This window comes from Stylophora pistillata, chromosome 10 (genome assembly GCF_964205215.1).
Source record: "Stylophora pistillata chromosome 10, jaStyPist1.2, whole genome shotgun sequence".
Taxonomy (NCBI): domain Eukaryota; kingdom Metazoa; phylum Cnidaria; class Anthozoa; order Scleractinia; family Pocilloporidae; genus Stylophora; species Stylophora pistillata.
The window spans coordinates 12076350-12097753 of NC_142528.1; the positions used below are offsets into that span (position 1 = coordinate 12076350).

The 21404-nt window shown below is 37.4% G+C and overlaps 2 protein-coding genes across 3 annotated transcripts; both read left to right on the forward strand.

Annotated features, from left to right (window-relative positions):
* Positions 1–23: 23 nt before the first annotated feature.
* LOC148721834 (uncharacterized) lies at positions 24–5783 on the forward strand. Of its 2 annotated transcripts, none has more exons than XM_088734711.1 (5): positions 24–140; positions 229–348; positions 1333–1403; positions 2500–2637; positions 2740–5783. In XM_088734711.1, the coding sequence occupies exons 4-5, from the start codon at positions 2579–2581 to the stop codon at positions 3392–3394; spliced, it is 714 nt and encodes a 237-aa protein (XP_088590837.1). In that variant the 5' UTR covers positions 24–140; positions 229–348; positions 1333–1403; positions 2500–2578; the 3' UTR covers positions 3395–5783. The 2 variants fall into 2 exon arrangements, with proteins under 2 accessions (XP_088590837.1, XP_088590836.1); XM_088734710.1 differs by having other exon boundaries at positions 79–140; positions 229–303.
* A 10372-nt stretch (positions 5784–16155) lies between these two features.
* Positions 16156–21296, forward strand: LOC148721835 (archaemetzincin-2-like). Its single transcript, XM_088734712.1, has 4 exons — positions 16156–16657; positions 18370–18722; positions 19930–20161; positions 20864–21296. The coding sequence occupies exons 1-4, from the start codon at positions 16207–16209 to the stop codon at positions 20995–20997; spliced, it is 1170 nt and encodes a 389-aa protein (XP_088590838.1). The 5' UTR covers positions 16156–16206; the 3' UTR covers positions 20998–21296.
* The last annotated feature ends 108 nt before the right edge of the window (positions 21297–21404 follow it).

Genomic DNA, 21404 nt, shown 5'->3' on the forward strand with positions numbered 1-21404 from the left:
TTGGAAATGGAAAATTTTCAGAGAAATTTCGCGTCGAGTACACTGGGAACCAGGCTCTTGGCTATAAATGGAAGAGGTTTTCCGCTGGCTCGTGAGGTGGTGCAGAGTCAGCAAAACTTCCGCAGAAGTTGAGTCGAGAGGTGAAGCAGTTTTCAATTTTTTTTAAGGGTTTTCGGGTGAACTGAGTTACTTCTAATAGTAATTTCTCGTATCTTGCCCAAATTTCAGGCCTGAAGGTATAATTGCCTGGGAAGCGGAGGGTTGGAAAGCCAGTGTATTGGATGAAGTAGCCCACGTGTCCAGGTGAGGCAACAGCATTCATATTAATTTTTGAACAACGAACTTCATGTGAGTGATAAAGTTTTCTTCAACTCTACCAAATTTATGATATCTTGAGACTACTGCACCTTCATAGCAGCTAAATATTCTGCTTAGGTTCTCATATATTTAGGGGAAACTCATCGGTACTAGAAGCTTTAATCTTATCGCCAAAGCTCATTTCGGTTCATTAGCAGGACTTACTTTTAATACACCGCTTACAATACTTCAAGCCATGCTTCTCTGCATGTTGAAACTTGTTTCTACAGCTTTTGGGTGTGTTTAACACTCCAACCTTTCTTTATTGTTACTTAATTAATCTCCTTTTTGTGCTTTCGATTCTTGTAGATAGATAATAATCTTTAGACAGATAGATAATAATCTTTAGACAGATAGATAATAATCTTTAGACAGATAGATAATAATCTTTAGACAGATAGATAATAATCTTTAGACAGGGTGCGTTCTCACAGAAGTGGTTTTCAGAACGGCCCTGTAAGCACCCACCCAACCCACCCCAGGGGAGGACATCCATCACACAGTAATCTCGTGCGTGGGAAATTAACGTCTCCTACCCCTAACCCTGCAGGAGACGCGACCTCCATTTATTCGTCCCTATCCGAGAAGACTAGAATATCTAACCATTTCTTGATGTTATAGAAAGGCAGCATATTCTTCTCAGTTATTTTAAGACCTTGAGTGATGGTCCGGCCGGGGCTCGAACCCGCGACCTCCCGCACAACAGTCCAGCGCTCTATCCATTGAGCTATCCGGGAGGCGGTTATTTAGTTACTTGCTCGGTTAAGCGTGTGCATGTCGCAGTTACAAAATATAAATCGGCATTCTTGCAGAATGTCAGTGATATGTCAAAGGAGACGCTTCCCCGCTGTCCCAGTTACCCTGAAAACATGAAGAAAAAACAGTTATCCCTTCTTCACTTTCATAAATTGTAGCTGGACGTGCTAATTAAAATGTCAATTGTTTAAATTCGTACACTTGCTTCATATTTGAAAGGGTCCCACATAACCATCCTGTTTTGTTGATGCTACACTACTCCAGTTCAGGGAAGTGCTTAGAGGAAGCTGGTAAGCTGGGATTGTTGTTATGACTTTTTTTTTTTTTTTTACCACAGGAATTGCACTAGGAAATTGGGTCAACAGAGTGAAAGTACTAGACTTGACTTGTTTTTAATGGGGGAGCTTGTCAGATTGAGCTATTTTGGTGGACAATGAACATTCTGCCAAGGCTAGGACTTTGTCCTGGTTTCATGTTCACACCACATTTATTCCCACTAGCTGTCACATGCAAATTTAAAGGTCAAACCAGTGTTAAATGTAACAGGAAGTGGTTTAGACAAAAGAAGTTATTATTATGTAATTGTTCTGATTAGCTGTAATCATAATTGGTAGACACTGTTTTCTGTATATTTTCTGACACGAGGCCTATTTTCACATTTTCTTTGGAAATTTAATTACTTTAACGATTAAGTGAATAATTTGCTTAAAATTTCCTGTTGAAAATTGTACATCTTTGATTGTCCTGGTCTTCACTGATGTCCTGTTGTTAGCTTCACATGTTAGCTACATGCTCCTTCTTTCTAACCATGTCATTATTGTCTGCATGTCCCTAACTCCTGTCTTCAATTTCTCATGCAATTTGAATAGTTTCAAGTTTAATTTAAGAGTAGGTCCTTTCTTACAAACATTCAGAACTACTTCATTTTAAGACTGGCTTGAAATTATTTTTCTTTTCTATCTGGTCCTCTGCCATATATGATAGTATTTTTGCAGGAGATTCTAATTATTGTTGTCCTAAATTGTGGACTGATGAGTGGTGTAAACATGTATCCCCTCATTTAGCTATATATACTATTAGATTGTATTATGTAATCCATAGTTCAAAGCAGGAAAAATTTGTTCTTTAATAGAGATTGTGTTGTACAATCAAATTTCATCGTATTATAGTTCAAAGCTTGAAGCTGTTGCCCTTTACATCTCAAGAGTTGGCTAGTGAAGGCTGAAAAAGAGATTTTGACAGCAGATAAAGTACCTTCCTGGTTATCAGAACCTGTTTCCTACTCTCTGTTGGATACCACATTCCAGCCAGACATTGTCTTTATAAAGACTCAGTTTTCATGCTCAATACAGGTTTGCTAACTCTGGTGCTATGAATTGCTTTCAGTGTCCGAAGGGAGCATTATCAGGGAAAAGGTTGTTCTGTGAACACGTCTTAAGTTGTTGCAAAACGCTTTGAAGCCAGAATGTCAGAAGCAAAGGACCTGCGAACAGTTTTTAAAAAGTCAAATAACCAGTACTTAAGGTAAAATCGAGTTTTTCAGAACCTGTTATTTGTTATTCATTTCTTTGACTATATCGATTTCCGACGACCATAAAGTTTAAGTAACGTTTTTTGGTTTAATAGCAACATGAGCAACGGTTCGTCCTGGGATGGAGACAGTAGGCCAGACGTCAGTGATCTTAAAAGAGAAATTGGTTCAAAGGAAAACAAAATACAATCTTTGGAAAACGAACTTAAGCGCCTAAAAGAACATATCAAAAAGCTAGAGGGAAAAATAACAAAACTGGAAAATGAAAAAAGACTCTTGGAAGAGGAACTTAGAAAGTTACGGAGCGAGGTCGATGAAATCATGAAAAGAAAAAATGATCGGGATGAAGATTCCCCTTCAACGCTTAAAGCTTGGTGTATCATAGCAACTATGTGCGACGATATGGAAAACATGATGTTTAAAAGAGTTTTCCCTGAAGAATTTAACGAGAACTTACATTACAAGGTGAAAGATATCGAAGAGAAACTGAATGAAGAAGGACAAAGTTCGAAGAGAAGGGCCTGGAATGCAGTGAAGAGAGAGTTTAATTGGGACAAACAACACCTCAATACGGTCAAACATCTCAAACGGAAAAGTAACGAGAAAGCTCACCCCAAAGAAAACCTGACGAAAGAATCTCTCATGGAAGCTATACAACTGTTAAAGGAAATCGGGGCTTTTAATGCAGATCTGTCGGTGGACGTCACAAACCAGTTGATTACGATATGGGAGGCTCTAAAAGATTCCTAGGGTACCTCCATCAATGGTCACAATCAAAACTTCCCCAGTTAAGATCAATAATTTATTGTTGATGAACGATTTTTTTAACAAGATTTAAAGCATAAGTTGAGCACACGGCAGAAGGGTTGAACTGTGAAGTATGTGGAATTTTAATTTTATTGATGGTAATTGTTGGTACGTCCTGAACAAGAAGTTTTTACAGAAGGGAAGGTCACAGGCTGTCCAAAATGCAGCAGTTCTCCTTGTTACACTTGCTAAAAAGTAAGACCCTTATGGTTTCCTGTACAACTTAGCATCATTTCATTATTTTTGCATGCTTTTGTTAGTTGGCCGAAAGCCCTGAATGGTTTGGCACTATGCTATATTTCTAGTTTTTTAAGTCATCCGAATTACAATTCTAGGACTTAACGTTCTAGCATCAGTGGCTTTTTAGGCGTTCTTAGGAGTAGACTAAAAAATTGTGGTGATAAATCTTTATCTGAAGGACAAACCAGTCAACTTGTAAGGTGAGGTTGCCAAAAAATGATTTTTATTGCAGAAAGACTTGGCCAAATGCCAAAATTTTGACAACAAATTTCAGACTCGTAATTATGTCCCATCTTAATTTCTGGGCAATTATTAACGAAGATATCCAAATACCTAAGGGTAAATTATTCAGTAATTTGGGTGGTCATAAATTTTTACTTATGAACATTTCTCTTTATTTATTTATTTATTCATTTGTTTATTTATTTATTTCAAGGTTTTTCATACAAAGTTTGAATGAAGTATGCATCTAATTTACATTTGTGAAAACAAACGATATTAATCCTGAATTTCATAAGAAAATATGCAATCAATTGCTTGAAAAATCTAGCTCATTTATTTAAACTGAATTTTACTTATGGATATATCTCTTTTTTATTTATGCATTTCTTTTTTTAAGGTCTTTTATGCATAGTTTGAATAAAGTGTACACTTGATTGATATCTTAGTCAAGAGATTGCTATAGTAACTTAGAATATTTTCATTGTTCTATTATATTTTGTAATTTATCACACAAAGCGTTATGGACAAGTGGTGGATCTAGACGCTGTGTAAAAAACACACAGTCTGAGACTGCATGTGACTATTAAAAAAGCACAATTTTATAGTGTTAAACAAAAATAGAGTTTGTCTAATGATGCTATAAGGTAGTGTTGTAGAGGATTTATTTTTCACATCCCACATATTTATGAGTATCGTGTACCACTAGAGAAAGACGATTCAAGAATTTATTATTTATCCAACTACATTTAGACAAGTACAAATAACGCCATAGACGAGTACAAATATCACGCGGTATTTGTACTCGTCTATTGTAGAGTACCGGTTAAACAGGTTTTCTCGCATCGCGCAAGCGAAGAATTGGATTGTAGTTACGAAAAAAAAAATGGCGGACAATTTGAATCATATTTCCAACGACGAAGAGTCAGAATGGCTGGCAAATTTAGATCCAAGTTTATTAGTTGAATCCAGCAAAGAAAAACAGCTTGACGACCAGAAAATTTCTTCGTTTAATGAAGAAAATAGAAACAGCAACACAACGCGCCAATTCAGTTCCGCTTCGCATACTTCTGTCAAGCACTCCTCGTAAATAAATATCCGCGAAATTCGCCCGCACTGAAATAACAGTTTGGCGTGTTGGATAACAAGTAACTTATTAGACGTTTTGTTGTGTAGTATCGCTGAGTATTTTCACTCGTTATTTGTATTTTGACTTGCCCTACGGGCTCGTCAAAATACGGCACAACTCGTAAAAATACTCAGCGATACTACACAACAAAACGTCTAATAAGATATATATATATATCTATATTGACTAATTGACATTCAACAAAATATTAAATGGTAAAAATAATCATATTAACAATAGCAACTGTTGAGTAGTCATTTAGTGGAGACACTCACTCTTTAATTGCTTTCTTTATTCTGTCTTGATTCATCAACCAAGTATCTAATATGCTGGTACAATCATGTTACTTGCATGATTATTTACTTTTACGTCATTCAGTAGTCCTAAAGTAATGTTACTAACATTGGTTTAAGTACTTTTACAATGTGCTCGAGACACTACATCCTACCTGGGCAATGATTAAAGAATCATGAGGAATATGATTAATACAATCACAAGCTCTGAAATCAGGCTATGTTTTATTCAATAGTAAACGAAATTTTAACAATCCCTCGTTTATTTTACTTCTCTTTCTAACCTTGTGGATCTTCCTAGAGCACAGGGAGGCCAAGCTCTACATGAAAAGATAATAATAATACAAACTCTCCATCGAGAGGATAAGATCATAAAGCTTTGTAAAGGTATTTAGGCTCCGCTCCGTAACTCCGTAAATGATAAAACAAATGAACTCTAGCCTTCAGATAGCGCGGTTTGTGTTGTTTGTATTCTCTAGTAGCGATTTTTAGCTGAGACCTTATCCCGCTACTGCCTGTACTAAGAAGAAGGAAAGAGAGGAAGGCTTCGTCAGACCGACGGGGTGGCCCACTCTGAAAAAAAACCTCTCCATTCTCAGACTAAACTTCGTCTCTTTGCTTCGAGACTCTGCATCTCGAAAGGCAGATAGTTTTCCTTTAAATGTCATTCTGTTGTTACCGTTACCATCACTCACTCACTCACTTGCGCACACACACATCCCTGCAACATAGTGGCTTCGCCTCCTATTATATAGGAGACAGTAGCCACAGCAAGCATAAGGATGATAACTTGATGTGTTGGCAGCTATAACCTAGAAATCACAAAAGGAGAGTACTCAACTGTGTATCGAGTGCGAATGTCGAACTTCTAAGATACCCCAAAACAAACAATACGTAGCACCGGGAAACATCGGTCAAATTTGAGGCTCTAGAGTTCCGTTTAAATCACGCGAAGTCTCAGAAGACTTCACCCTCGCTGTAGCTGGTTTACATCTGCACTCATAATTCTAGGTCATTATATTTTAATAGTTTTTCCTATTTAGTAATGCTAAATTTTTTCTTTTCTCATATATTGTAATCAGTTCTCTATCGTGAACATTAACCCATTAATGGCCGCAGCTTTTGTGGAAAACTGTGTTTTGAAGCTAGTCGAGCGGATTTCGGGTCACTGTTGTGGTTTTAAAAGCTCAAACTTACCAGAAACCCCTTGACAGCTCGTACACTCGACGGCCTTTCGATCCAAATGCAAAATGGCGGCCTGAAAATCTCGGGCACGCGCAGAAAGCAAAATTTTACGACTTTTATTTTTCTCTCTTTCTCCTGCCCTTTTTTTCCCCTCTCCTTGCCTAAAGTTTCACCTCACTTGCTGAAAAATTAGTAGGCTTCATTTTGGTGTAGAGGTTTTTCAGAAACTACTAATTATTTTCAAACGACATGCTCAGGAAGGTAGGTGGGTAATGGAACAAGATTTTCGTGCAGATTTTCAGGTCAAAGTTACATGGTTTTTTGGCTATTTCTCCAATCTCCTTCACTCAATTGCGCTCATTCTGGTATCGTTTGTAAGATATTTTCAGCTTGTTCAAGTACGTGCTCAAATTCGTGCTCCAGGGTTTAAAGTGATGACGTCACAAGGCATAGAGAGGGTGTGGGTCCCCATGGGCGTATACGGGCGCACTGGACGTCAATAGGTTAATATTGATTCTTTTGGTTTTTTTTTTTAAGTAATTCGGTATATGGTTTAAAATTGTAAATAATTCCTGTCATTATTATCAAACAAAGTGGGCCAATTTTTTAAGAAAGAAAATTGGATCAAGATCGGAGTTCTTTTGCTACTATCACTACTCACTCGTTCATCGCGACGACATATGTGGCTTTCCCTCTCATATGATGCAGAAGCCACAATAACAATACTATTATTTATATTATTAACCCTTGAGATAACTTAGTTTCGAGAACGTTTGGGTTTTTAATTTTTTAAAAATATTTTTGTCTTTGAAATAGCATATTATTATTATCATTCTATTATGTGAGGTTTGATTCCTTTTAAAATGAAGTTTATTCATGCACTATCAATGACTGTTTTTAAACGACCTTGAAAATTTTTATGAGTACCTATTTAATTTATATATCAATGCTATGCAAACATTTACCCTCATTTCGAACGTTCTGTGGTATCCATTATGATGTATAAATACCAGGTATATGGGATTGATTTTATGGAGCATTTGGGGTACTATTGAACGAAACAAGCAGCCTGCAGACGGTCTTTTTCTTGGCACTGCTTTCTTGGTTAAAAACCATTAGGGAATGGTGATGGTTCTTTTGCAACTAGTGCAAATGTTAAACTAAACTTCTGTCAGTTGGGAGCAAGTGATCATAGTCATCAATCCCTATATAAGAGGGTACGTAACAAAGTCGAAGTTTGATCCCATTTCCTTAGCCTGAGTATCAGGCGTTTCTGGGGGAAAGGGACAAGAGAGAAGCGAGAAAGGAAGAGAGCAAAAGGAAGAAACGCCTGACACAGATGCTTTTACTAGAGCCTTCCACCCCCACACAGCATAATTCAAATCATCCAATCAAAATCACTTCCGGCCGTTGCGTTGTCAGCTTGACGTGTCAAAAAAAGGGAATTCCGATGCTGGGAACTTTTTATGTAAAATTTGCAACGAGAATTTGCGATCAAAGAGCGGTGCTTGCGTTGCCACGGTTTCTCTTTCTTGTGAAACCTCCAATAAAGAGTTTTGAAACGCCTGTAATGGAAAACCTGTCGTTTTTGCGGAATTATTAGGTGTTTTAGGAATCGTGCCATTGCAAGATCGTCAACGCTCTGTTTGTAAAAAGTGCGCTCGGAAGATTGTGAATTGCTACAAACTGTTGACAGAGTTACAGCAGGCGTTCACTGATACATCAGGCGGAAAATCATCTGACAGAAATACAGAAATAGCTTGTACCTGCACTCTTCAAACTCCTGAGAAATTAAGGAAAAAAATTACAGGCGTCCTTATTATCAATATGAAAAAAGAAACAAAACTTGCAGACAAATTGGAAAGAACAAAGAACACGGCTAGGGCCCTAAATAAAAGCTTTTTATACCTTTTTTTAATTTTTTTTTTTTTAATAAGTTGTTGTCAAGTTGCATATATCTGTATTTTCAAAACACTGCTTTCGTCTTCCAAATAGTATTTTTTAAATGAAAATCATGATTCTGTGCTTCCTGATTCGCCGATGCAAAAGCTTTTTAATTATACATAAGCCAAAATTTGATTGAGTAGAAAATGACCGTCGCTCATTGTACATCAGTGATTTGGACATGATTTAGAAGGAAATAGACATGAAACGCCTTGGGCAAAAAAGGAAGAGAAGAAAAAGAAGGTTTCGAACTTTACCTAGTTCTGAAACCATCTTGCTATGAAAATGAAGAGCATCAAATTGTCATTGGCAACGTCGAAAGAGAGCAGGAAGAAAGGTAATTAATTTCAAACTTTTCCATTAATTGATATCTGCACAGCGGAGATAGCTTCATAATCCAAACAGTGGGCAGATGCAAGAACTTTATTCGCATAAGTTGTGTTTTTTAGGTCGACTCACACTTTTAACCGATTTAAAGTGCTTCATAAAACTTTAAGAATGGCTGCCTGTAAGGATCGAGAATCGTCCGTCAGCGACCATTTTGGCGAATTGCTCATATTTTGCTCAACGATACCCTTTGGTAAACTGTTTTCAAAAATCAAGTTTAAAAGTTCCGACGAGTGTTAATTTTTCAGAAATTTGCGAAAATTTGAAAACGCGCTTTAAGTGCGGTTTTTCCGCCTAACAAATTGTCTAAAATTCACTGCAAAACCCAAGCTCCGTTGAAGGCTTGAAATGAATTCAGTTAACACCAAACTTCACACGTTTTAAGAAAAAGTCTTCCCACTCATTTGTGAAATTTATGGCCAGTAACTCTTAAGACTTCGTCCTTCTCAAGGAAAATTATAAACAATACCAAAACATACCTTTAGCTTCCAAACTTTGCTCTTTAATTTCAAAGTTAAGCAAACCTGGTGTTCACCCTCATTTTTTAACTACGATAAGACAAGTTTTGCTTAGGACTTCCCAAATTCTTATGGACGTTATACTTTATCTTAAATCGTCAGTGTCTCCCTAACTGATTCATAAGTTCGTCTACTTCTGCAGTTCATTAAGACACATGCTAGCAAAGTCTCGAAAGCCACTTGATCGCCACCATGCTAACGTTTATTAGGAGGCGACTACTTGCCCAAATTTGCCTCATAACTCGTTAGAAAGGCTTATTTTGGAAGCTTATTTCGCCTGGAATACGTCTAAAATACGTCTGGAAATACTGATAAATTTGACCAGCGGTCCTTCTCCACAAAAAGCTTACGCTTAACGCTTTTGTAGCTTCCAGGCTCCCGGCTGCTATCTGCTTCTTAGATTCAACTTTTTATTCAAACAATGCAATGGTTTAGGACACTTAAGTGACAATATAGCGAGCTCGTCTATGTCTTATGCCGAACATACAAATGTTTATTTAACTAGGTCAAGTCTAAGGTTGCAAAATACACTTAATGTGCTACTGAGACCAAATTTAGCGTTTGCCAGATTTTTCACATTTTAGAAGCCTTACTGGCTACTTACCATTCTCACGAAATTTTGAATGAAAATTCGAAGAGGAAGTCTGGTTTTTTTTAGACTTGTTATCCACGATTCAACGTTCGCCATTACTCAAGCTACGAAATGGCTGCGCGTAAGTCTGTGACGTCATATTATCCCTTAAACTTTCGCACGAGCTCGTAGCCAAGAAATAGACAGAGATTGTTGTATTTGAAAAGGTCTAAGAGAGTCTAATCGTCGTTTTGAGGCCGGAAATGGCACCCTAGAGTTGACTTGTACAGGATTAAGCAATTATTCTTTTATTACTACAAATGCTGAAATATCGCTACTCAGGCCAAACGAAATAGTTACGAAAGCTAATGGATGGCATTCGTACGCCTACATCGCTCAAACCTTCACCCGAAAGGAGTATCCACGAATATAAGGCATGAAAAAGGACTGCCTCGGGTGCCATTCCAAGAATATGTAAACCACTTTTCAGCTGTTCGTCTCTCCAAGAAGTCGCCAAAGGGCGAATATTGTTAGATCGTGATCGTTCCGTTCCTTCTCACCTCACGTTTTCTAGACTTCGAGAACGTGCAGCGATTGAACTTTGCATGAGTTAAATTTGTTTTGGTTTTCTTTGTTATCTTTTCATTTATTCTCTAAGACTCATGATCCGCCATGTAAGATTTATACACAAAAAAATTTGTTTTGCAGGAATTAGGTCTTACCTTTCCTTTTAAAACTTGCTTTAATGAAGGAATATTAGCTTCGATTCATGAATATCAATAGCTCTATATTGCTAAAGGATTATGAAACATTGTCTACACTCCTAACTTAACCAGGCCAGGCAAAAGCCATGGAAAAGGCCTTTGCAGTTGAGACGACAAGCTTCCCAGCAGGCTACCATTCTCTGGTTAATCCCTTTGCCCCAAAGACGTAGACCAGCTTATACCTATACTCTGCAGGTTTATGAAACTTCATATAAAGCACAGTACAGGTAGTTAATTTCACTTTAGTATAATTTCAGAGCTGAGCGAAGAGTTTCCAGCAATCTGATTGGTCGAGCGGTTCCTTATATGACGCTCTATAAACCACTCCACGCGGTTTATATAAAATGTTAAAATAAAATGTTAATAAACGTTACTAAAATGTTATTATTTTAGAAATTTCTCTATTGTTCAGCTCTGAAATTATACTAAAACAATTATTCGCCTCGGGTTCGGTAAATATTGTCGAATAATCCCCGCGACTTCGTCCCGGGAATTATTCGACGATATTCACTTCGCCTTCGGCGAATACCGTAATTGTTAAGTATAAGAATAGCAAAGCACCAGGTACTATTTGGTTAAAAGCAGAATACTTTTATCAGCTAAAAAATTATCAGGAGTATTTATATTTTGGGGGGCAGGTCAAATTAGTTCCTCCATGATATGCATAGCATGGCCACACTAATCATTTCAAATAGGAAAAGCTGGGACATGTACATTTATTTACTTATAGTTACGGTTTACCATATTATTCTGTTTTCTAACTCTTGGTTCTAAAAAAAATTGGTTAGTCAATTACTTATTCTCAATTGTTGTGCTAAATATGGGTTATCAATCCTGCCACTGGCAGCACTTCATTTCGACTATAACCGTTGAAGGGAAACAAAGGTGGAAAATCAAGGCCAGCCAAGTCTTTGGGTAACCTAGCCAAAGTAGTAAGTAGTACTTTGTAAAAGTTTATCAGCATTCTGATTTTTTTTACAAAAGATGAAAATCTGCACAAACACGAGTCCAAAGTAATGTGTAATAAGTAAAACACGATTCATAGAAATAAACCGGCTATTGATCTTCTTCGAAACCATGGTATACCACAGATTCGTTAGGAAAAGTATTGCATAACAGCCTAAAGGCATTGCATGGCAAAGGGAAAAGATTTGAACTTCCAGCAAAATAAGAACAAGGTTAGACTGGCCGGAAGAGTACTTTTCGAAGACACCTTAAAACAATAAATATAGCCTTTCCAGAGATATTTTCATGCTGCTACAAAAGCTTAACTAAGAACAAATGCGCTAGACTTTGTATTATGAACTTCTGCTTCACAAGTAAGCCGCTTTTGAAGCTCTAGCTCCCTCATTTCTTCGCTAGCCACGTTTAAATGTTTTCCTCAAAAGCGACGGCCTCTTCCTCGGTTGCACGTGGCTCTACTTCTTCGTCATACGGTGCGCGATCTATCCAATATTTCTCCTCCACACTACAACTTTCATGGACCCCTCATTGGAAGAAAGAGAACCATTACTGTCGTTTAAAATAAAGAACAGCTACGATTTTCGAGCAAGATCGCCACTGAATTTACTATTTCGTTCGACAGAGCTTCGATGAAAGGAATAATATGACGTCACAATGGGGAAAGACGCTGAAAATTATCGTTGGCTCAGTAGTTGTAGTTGGAGCAGTGGCGGACGAAATTTAGCGAGTTTTAATCAAAATTTTTTTCGGACTTTTCTTGCCGCGATAGGTCTGAATTGTATTTTTCCTTTTCGTTTAGGATCTAAACTTCAATTGTCGGCATAAAAAATTTGTTTTGAAGAACATCAATTTTCGTCTCAGTAGCACTTTAAAGTGCCACTATGATCAAAATTTCGCATTGCCTTTTCTTTTCACTTCTGGAAACTAGAAGTAAGAAACACTTACCATGCCAAGTTTAATCGCAAAATCCTCACGGGAAGTATGATTATTTCAACCTTGTTTTTCGTTTTTGGTCGCCCGCCATTACTCAATTCAAAAATGGCCGCGTGTGGCAAAAAGAGTTGGCACTAGTTGGAGCCTTTCGGAAGTGACGTCATATGCGCAGCTCGACCTAAAAAACGTGGCTAAATTTGTATGCCATTTGGAAGAAGAAATCGAGGAAGAATACATCTTATAAAACGCCTATAATTTCCACTGTCGAATCTCTCACAACACACGAAGCACGATGCGAAAGTGCGCATATGACGTCACAGGCCAGCTCATGCGTAAAACCGCTTCTCAATTCAGTCACTGGCTCTCGGTTGCGAGCTGAGTAATGGCGGACGGGTTTTTCGTGAATTTCGGCCTGCTATATCAAGGCATATTTCGCTTCCATCGACCTAAAAACTATCACATAGTACAGTTCTAACCATATTAACTTGATTGGCGCTAAAAAATGTGAAAACCAGAGACAAAAATTTTCGTCGTAGTGGCACTTTAACATTTCATTCCAAGCCTCGTAAAAATGCTCTCCCCAATCTCCTAAGTCTAGATATATAAAAAACATGACTCCACATTGCAAGTCTTGCAGAAAAATTCGTGTAAAAATATCTCGTAAAGGGAAAAGGCACGTGGTCCGAAGGCATTATTTATCTAGAGGTGCTGATAAAGTGTCTTTATTCGATCGTAAACATCGACGAAGGTTTTTCTTTGAAGCAGTTGTCAAAGAGCTTCTTACTGGATTCAAACTAAAGGGAAAGATGGATGGAGACTGCTTGACGTTCATATTGGAGTTTTATTTTATAGTAGGAACATGTCGTGATCGTTACCAGACCCGTTTTGTGAAAGTCGTTTGTACGACTAAAAAATGTCCGAATGCTGATTGTGGTAGATTTCTGCCAGAAGAAATCAAAACTATGTATCCCATCTAAGGCTCACACTGCCACTTAAACGATCAAAAAGCGATCCTGCATGGACAGTGAAGTTAATGGTGCGTGATCCAAAAGTTCAAAGATATACTGATCTAATAACTGTAGATTAAGTCGACAGTAAAAGGGAGAAGCAAGCCAGGAGAATAGACTTTTAGCTAATAAGAACTTTACTTCATAACACGATAGCTAAATTGTTGGCATAACGTTGGACAAACATTCAGAAATGTCGCTATTTAATGAATTAAGCCTGAAATTGTATGTTAAGCTCTTAAGGCACACTGTGATACAGGTGTAAAGAAGCATCGGACATTTTCATCGAATCAATGCCTCACGTGCTGAGGTCTCGATTGTGGTAGTGCCTGCTATCGTGATAGCAACTCTTACTGTGATTAAGGCTTTGACAGAGGCTGTGATGAGAGTTATAGCAGAAATTAATGTAAGGGCGTTTTTCAGAAGCACGTGCTCATGACTGCGGTTGAGTTTTTCAGATGTAATTGTTCATGTAACTGTGATTTTGATCGGACTCTGCACTACAATTTTCTTTGTACTTCGTGAATACTACTTAGACTGCAATTTGCATCACCCAATATCATGTACTTGGAGAAACAGACGATCCAGCAGATAATTTTTCAATGGAAGATTTAGATTATTCTCAGTACAATCTTTCTGAAGAGAGAGACTACGTTTTCTGTTGTTGATTGTTTCTAGAGTTCTAGAAAATCCAAGTGGGCACTATAAGTAGAGTTCCCAACTCGATCATCTACACAAAGTATAGCCATATGCACTGAAATGAAGCATCTATCGGCATCTAAGCATTTCCTGGTTAATTTGATTGACGTACCATGGAACTCAGCCCAAAGCAGTCCATATAGTCCAGCATATTCTTTCAACCTGGTTTTTCCACACTAGTATCATTGGCAAAGAAAAAGCACTTTGTCTGGCCAGCTTTCAGAATTTGGAATTCATGTTAAAATTGTCCCTATGTCATTATTTGAAAGCTTTACAGCTCAGTTAACCATTTTCAATTTTTATTTAACTATTGGAGGGCAAAACTGCCAAGTACCAGATGAACTCGTGCATGTCTTTTGGTTTCCCCGACCTCCACTGCCAATGGATGTGATTTATGGCTTTACGAGATACTGGTCGCTGAATGGAGCTTGACATGTTGAGAGAAATGGGAAATTATAAAGGAAGAAACTGACTTTGCTGGCATTTTTTTTCAAAAGGCCTCCCCTCGATTACCTTCCAATCGCAGTCGAGAACGCAGCGAATTTGTCTAAATCTTTGAAGAAAGAGTCTTTTTACCATCGCCGTATCATATACAGTGAAAGATTTCTTCAGACATTAGTCATCAAACACATATTCAGAAATTTTTTGGCATTTTTTCCAAGCTGAAAATTTCGAATCATTTACCTTGAATAAAATCAAACAAGAGAGAGGTTTTCTTTCATAAGTTTATAGTGCATTCTTTTATGGTTGTTCCTTTATATAAGTTAAATCAAAGGCGTTTTCCTAACTTGAATCAACTAGCTGCAAAAAGAAATTGAGCTAGATAATTTGGCTCTCCTCGTGTGATTTATGGAGAATCAAAGAGATGTGAATCGCCTTCCCGGTGAATAATTATGATTTATCTCATTCCTGCACATCATTGTGTGGCCTTCTCATAAAAGTCGCTTCTTCACGAGTGGAACAGGGCCAACAGGTGTCGTTAATGATATCTTTGTAGGTAGACCGTCATAACTTAAGAGCGTCTCTATAAATGCCGCCTTGTACCACTCAGAGTGGTTTGGCAAAATCAACAGTACGTGCTTTGGTCTTCTTCATCTGCATCTATTAGCCATGGCTGTTTGGTGTAGGTATGGTCATCTATCTGGATGGATATAATTTGAATATATCAACAAAGTTGAAATGGTAAATTGGCCACCGTTACGATTGTAAAAGCTGACGTTTCGAACGTTAGCCCTTGGTTATAGTTCATAATCATTCTTTCAGACAAAGTGCAAAAATCTACATTATTAACTCAGTTGATGAAACCAAAATTAATTGTCTGGTAGTATCCGCACCACAATTTCTTTAGAAACCTACCTTCCTTGTACATGCATCGTTTCTCTTCTTCTGAATCTATTCAGTTTGGTGTTGGTTTGGTTTTCTACCCGTGTGAGCTAAGTCCAAATCATTCTTCCAGACAAATGGCAACATGTAGCTACAAATATGAGTAGACATTCTAGTCAGAAGAAAAAGAATCGGAGTGCTCTCAAAAGGAGTCAAACCTACGACCTTCTTCTCAGTACTTCAAAAGATCTACCACTAAGCTATAAGAGAATTGCGGCAGGCTATGTACTGCTTCTGCGCAATGATGATGAGTAAAGCAGATGGAACATTTTTAGCCCGGTGATTTTTAAGAGAAAGATGATGTTATTCATTAAACGACCCTTGCATACTCAGAGAAAAAGAACCGCTAGTGCTTCCAGTAGGAGTTGCATCTTCGTCCTTTTGTCCCAGGAAGATGAACTGAAATCTTGGGTTAAAAAAAACGGGCGAGGTTGTGTTAGACAGGAGCGCCTTCGCGCGCTTGGGACATCGTTTCCAGGGCCTCCTCGGTAGTTGTTATCAAAATGGCGGCTATATTAAAATGAAGAGATCAAAATCGAAACCGAGGAACCATAGAGCAGTTATTGGAAAACTTAAATACTTTGATGATGGGGTGCGTTCCCTTTTCGAGCTAGCGACGGATGCATGTCAAAATCTTTATCAAACATATACAGAGGATGCCCTTGATCTTCGTGAAATTCAAACCTATCCTGAATGGAAGGTTCAGACATGTTTCAGGAATTTGAGAAAGGATCACAGAAAGCGATCTAAACAAAGAATAATATACATATTGCCTGTCGGCCCCTTTCCAAAGGTTTTGCGGAAGCCAATTGAGCATGGAAGAGTCTCTATTTTTGATTTGATTAGGAGGTTTGTGAGTTGCTTCTTTTTTGGAATGACCGTGAAATATCTCGACGAGATTGCCGTCACAAAGGTGAATTGTAAACAGAGATTTCATCCAGAAACTGGGAAACTGCAGTTGTTAGTGACAGGTTAGGGTATATAATATGAGGTTGTATATGATTATTATTTACGTTTACAAACTGATCTTGTTAAGTCTCTCAGTGAGTGCGCTACGAATGGACAATTTAGCGGGCCTTATTTCATCGCACGGACCCGGAGAATTTGGAATTTGAAGTTTCCCTTAAAGTAAATCAGTATTCTACAACTTGCTTTTATAAGGAAAATCTGAGGGGCTTATGGTATTGTTGTTCATAGGTTTGTAACCAACATTTGGTCTTCAGGAAAATTGCATAGTGGGGATATTTAGGAAAAATTTTTAAGAGTTGGACATCTCAGATACCTAGTGCCAGAGTCTTCAGGCACCAGTTGATTCTTTGGGGCTCTACCTACACTAAAGAAATTTTTTAATCACATGTGGAAAGTAATCTGGGATTGCTATTGTGACCAAGATAGGATTTCTTCTTACCATATCAATACAATATCAAGCAGACAAGTGATGAGAAGAAAGAAAAATATCAATGAGGAGATTATTGAAGGATCAAATACTCACTTCTCCAAACCAACATCATAAGAATTGTATAACAGACAGTAAGGAGAATTATGAATGAGATCTTGAGAGTGAAAGGGTTAACCTTTGGTAGCCATGATTAAGTCTTGAAATCTTTTGCCAAATTCTCAACCAATCAGATACAAAACTAAAGCCAATTTCAGCTTGGTTACTTGGGTTTTCCCATACTTTGAGAAGTTTGCTTGTTTTAGCTGGCCTATTGAGATATTCCGCTAGGTATGACATGATTGGCTATCATTACCACTCTGATTTGGTCTTGCAATGCTTAATTGCAACATGCACTTTTTAGGTTTGTGTCTAACATTAGGAGAAAGGGGAAAAGTTTCTAAAAAAGTGCTGTGTCCTTGGCTGATGTGGTGAGTGGTAGCCCTTTATCATTTGTTCTGATGAAGGGCTAATGATGAAAAAGGTGTCAACTTTAGAATCTTTCTACGGTAGCCAATTCCGGCACATTATCAATTCAGTTGATAAAACCAAGTTATTTTGTAACACTAGTTCTCAGCATTTTCTAATGGGGGAATATATTATCTAATGTTGAAAAAAGTGTCAGCTTTGGAATCTTTCTACTGCGGATAAAACCAAATTATTTTGTGACACTAGTTCCCAGTACTTTCTAATAGGGGAATATATTGTTATCCAATGCTAAAAATGCTTTCTACTGTGGATAAAACCAAATTATTTTGTGACACTAGTTCCCAGTACTTTCTAATAGGGGAATATATTGTTATCCAATGCTAAAAAAAAGTTTCAGCTTCAGAATCTCTCTGTGGTGGCTAATTCATATCATCAACTCAGTTGATAAAACCAAATTATCTTGTAACACTAGTTCACAGCACTCTCTCAGTTGCATCATCAGTCTATTCACTTTGAAATGTAATAACAAAGTATTTATTGTTTTTCTTTCAAGACAGTCACTTTCATCGTGGATTGCAACATTATGATTGCTTATTGCTGGCCTTCTTCCAGTGATGAACTTGATTGATCATGCTGTCGAATGCATGATAAGTTGCCTCATAACTAGTAGCTGCATGATTTAACAAGGACTGCAATCTAAAAGTTGAAATGTTACAATTCATATGGGAATTGACTTTGTCATGCAGCAAACAATGGGTACTTTTTTGTACTGTATCTAATAAACATGAATGATCACAAACTTTTTTATTCTTATTTCAGATGTGATGCAGTACTTGAAAACTAATCTCCCTGCTGATGGTTACTGCATCATTGGTCTTACATGGGTGGATCTTTACCCTGGTGAGGATTGGAACTTTGTTCTTGGAGAATCATCATGTGAGGATGGTTGTGCTGTGGTTAGCTTTGGCCATTTTGAGCCACAGTCCCACCACAGTAGACATTTAAATGATACAACAGGTCAGAATATTGAAGGAGGGCAATGTGACAAAGCTGATAAAACAGTGCCCCAAGTCCTCTTAGAAGAGAATGAGCGAAGTGATGTAAACTTTTACCTGGAAGATTTTGCAGATATAGAAATTGTCAGTAAGGAGATGATTTGGAGACTTTTTAGGGTAAGGAGTTCAAAGATAGATATATGCTGCTGGAACACTGATTGGTAAAGATAAAATCTGTACTCAAGCTAGGTGATTTACTCAGCCAAAGCCTATCCCAGTGTTCCCAGCACAAAGTAACTATAGGTAATTTCACCACTTTCTCCCTGGATGGGATGCTAGTACATATATCCAAGAAATTATAAATTTTCTAGGCCTAAACCAACTCTGTTCTTGATAAGTGACCACAGTCTTTGTAAGTTACACGTACACAGACATGATTTCTATAGGTCTTGGGTCTGTGAGAGTACATGTATGGGTTGGTGAAACATGCCATGAAACTCAGAAAATCATGAACAGTTAAGTTTTATTCTGACTGATCAACAGTATATTGAAAAGCAAGCAGACCTCAACATCACTAACTTAAATTGCTGTTAATACTAGTGGTTTAGTTTTCTTATGCCTGATGGCTTTATTCTTTTTTTTTTTTTTAATTTAATAAATTTATTTAAAGCATTTTCGTACATTTACGTACAAAATAGAAATTAAGAAAGAAATAGAAAAATAATAAAAAAAGAGAAAAAGACACGCACACACACACACACACACACACACACACACACACTTTATTCTTGAAATGCAAACTTTAACTCCATGAATATTTCTGATGTTCAGGATTGTCTGATTTTTGCTACACTGCTAAATCACCATGCCATAGGCAAAAGATTTTTAGTGAAAAACCATAACAAATGTATTAAAGCTTATTAAAAACTTACTAATGGCCATTATTACATAAACTTCATGTTTAAGGGTGGGAAGGGGGTGACTATGATCCCATTTTGCACACAAATTTTTTTAGAAAAATTCAGGTGTCCTGTCAACAGTATTTCATGCATCACATCCAGAGAGGAAAACTTCAAATCTTACCTTACCTTCCTGTAAAATTCACACATCACCTATTGGTTTTAGGCTTACATGATTCTGCATTACCTGTAAACTCTTTGCTCCCCTCTCATAACCTAAATTCCCCATTTCAAAAATGAGTGGGGGAGTGGGTCGAGTTTGCTGTGCAAGTTAGTCTGGGATTGTTACTCAGGGCACAGATCTATAGTAATCAAAGATTTTCAAATGGGGAATTTGAATTCAGTCTCAGAGAGCATATGGAACATATTTTAAGCTCTACTGTCATCTTCTTTGCTATAGTTATCAATTTTGTTTTTTTCTTCAGGTATCAAGTCATGAAATATGTCATGTGTTTGGAATGGCTCACTGTTCATATTTTGCATGTGCTATGAATGAAAGTAAATCAGTGCTCCAAGCAGAAAATCAACCCTTATTCCTTTGTCCAGTCTGTTTGCGTAAACTACAAAAAGCTGTTGGCTTTGATATTGTGGAAAGGTACACTGGCTTATGTATCCTTCTGGATTATGTCATGAAAGAAATACTTTCTAAAGAAGACAGTTATTGCCACAGTGGGGACACATCAGTACAGGAAGAATGCAGATTTTTAATAGCCATCAACTGGGTGAAATCAGTGCTGAAGTTTATCAAGGGGAAAAATGATAAAAACCCTACTAGGAATTAGGACTTTATAGATGAAGAATGCTCACACCAGGCTACAGTGTATTAAAAGAATTTATTACACGACTTGGGAAGTCAGAGGGCCAATAACCAACATCAACCAATCAAAATGCTCTATTGCCGGTCAATATTCTCTCAGTATTGGACCGGGCACTGTCCCGAATGGTCCCAAATGATACCACACTTGTGTCCCGTTGAACTTCAGTCGTGTAATAAATCTCTTATTAACCAAGCTTGCTCGGGACTGTACTGAAAGAATATCGGCCCTCGGTTTTTTTTTGTACGGACCTCGCTGCACTTGGTCCGTACTGTCAAGACCTCGGGCCAATATTCTCCCAGTACAGCCCTCGCGCTTGGTTAATAAGATATAAATCTTCTCCAACCCCACTCTCTAAAGACAGTCATTGCCACAGTGAAGACACATCATTATAAAACACTGACGAATTCAAATTTTTTACTGTCTATCAATTGGTTGAAATCAGTGCCGAATTTATTGAGGGGAACAATGATAAACCTCTTACTAGAAACCAGGCCACAGTATATTAAGAGAATGTCACTTCCTCCAACCCCACTATCTATAGATGTTTATTGCCACAGTGAAGATATGTCATTACAAAATACTGAAGAATTCAAATTTTTAATGGCCATCCATTGGTTGAAATCAATGCTGAAGTTTATCAAGGAGAGCAATGATAAAAACCCTACTAGAAATTAGGGCTGTAAAGACAACGAATGCCCACACTAACCTCACAGAGCTGACTAAATTGGACAATCAGCATTTATCTTTTCAATTTTTCTTTCCATAGAGGCCTATGTTGCATTCAATTTTTTTATATTCATTTGAGTAGTTTGCATCTTTTTTATCATTATTATATTACCCTCCCAGATGGCTGTAATTCTCCCACAATTTTTTCATGGTTTTCTTCATTTTAAAATGAACTGAATATCATTGATAAAAATTTGTTAAAGTAGATTTAAACAAGTGTCAATTAAAAGTATTGCCATAGGTATCAATGTGTGTGTGGATTCCAGATTCTTGTCTTGATGTAGTCCATGCCATTCTAAGATTTCCAAAGAGTAAGAGCTTTAATTAATTTTATCTTGAATCGATCAGTGAGGACT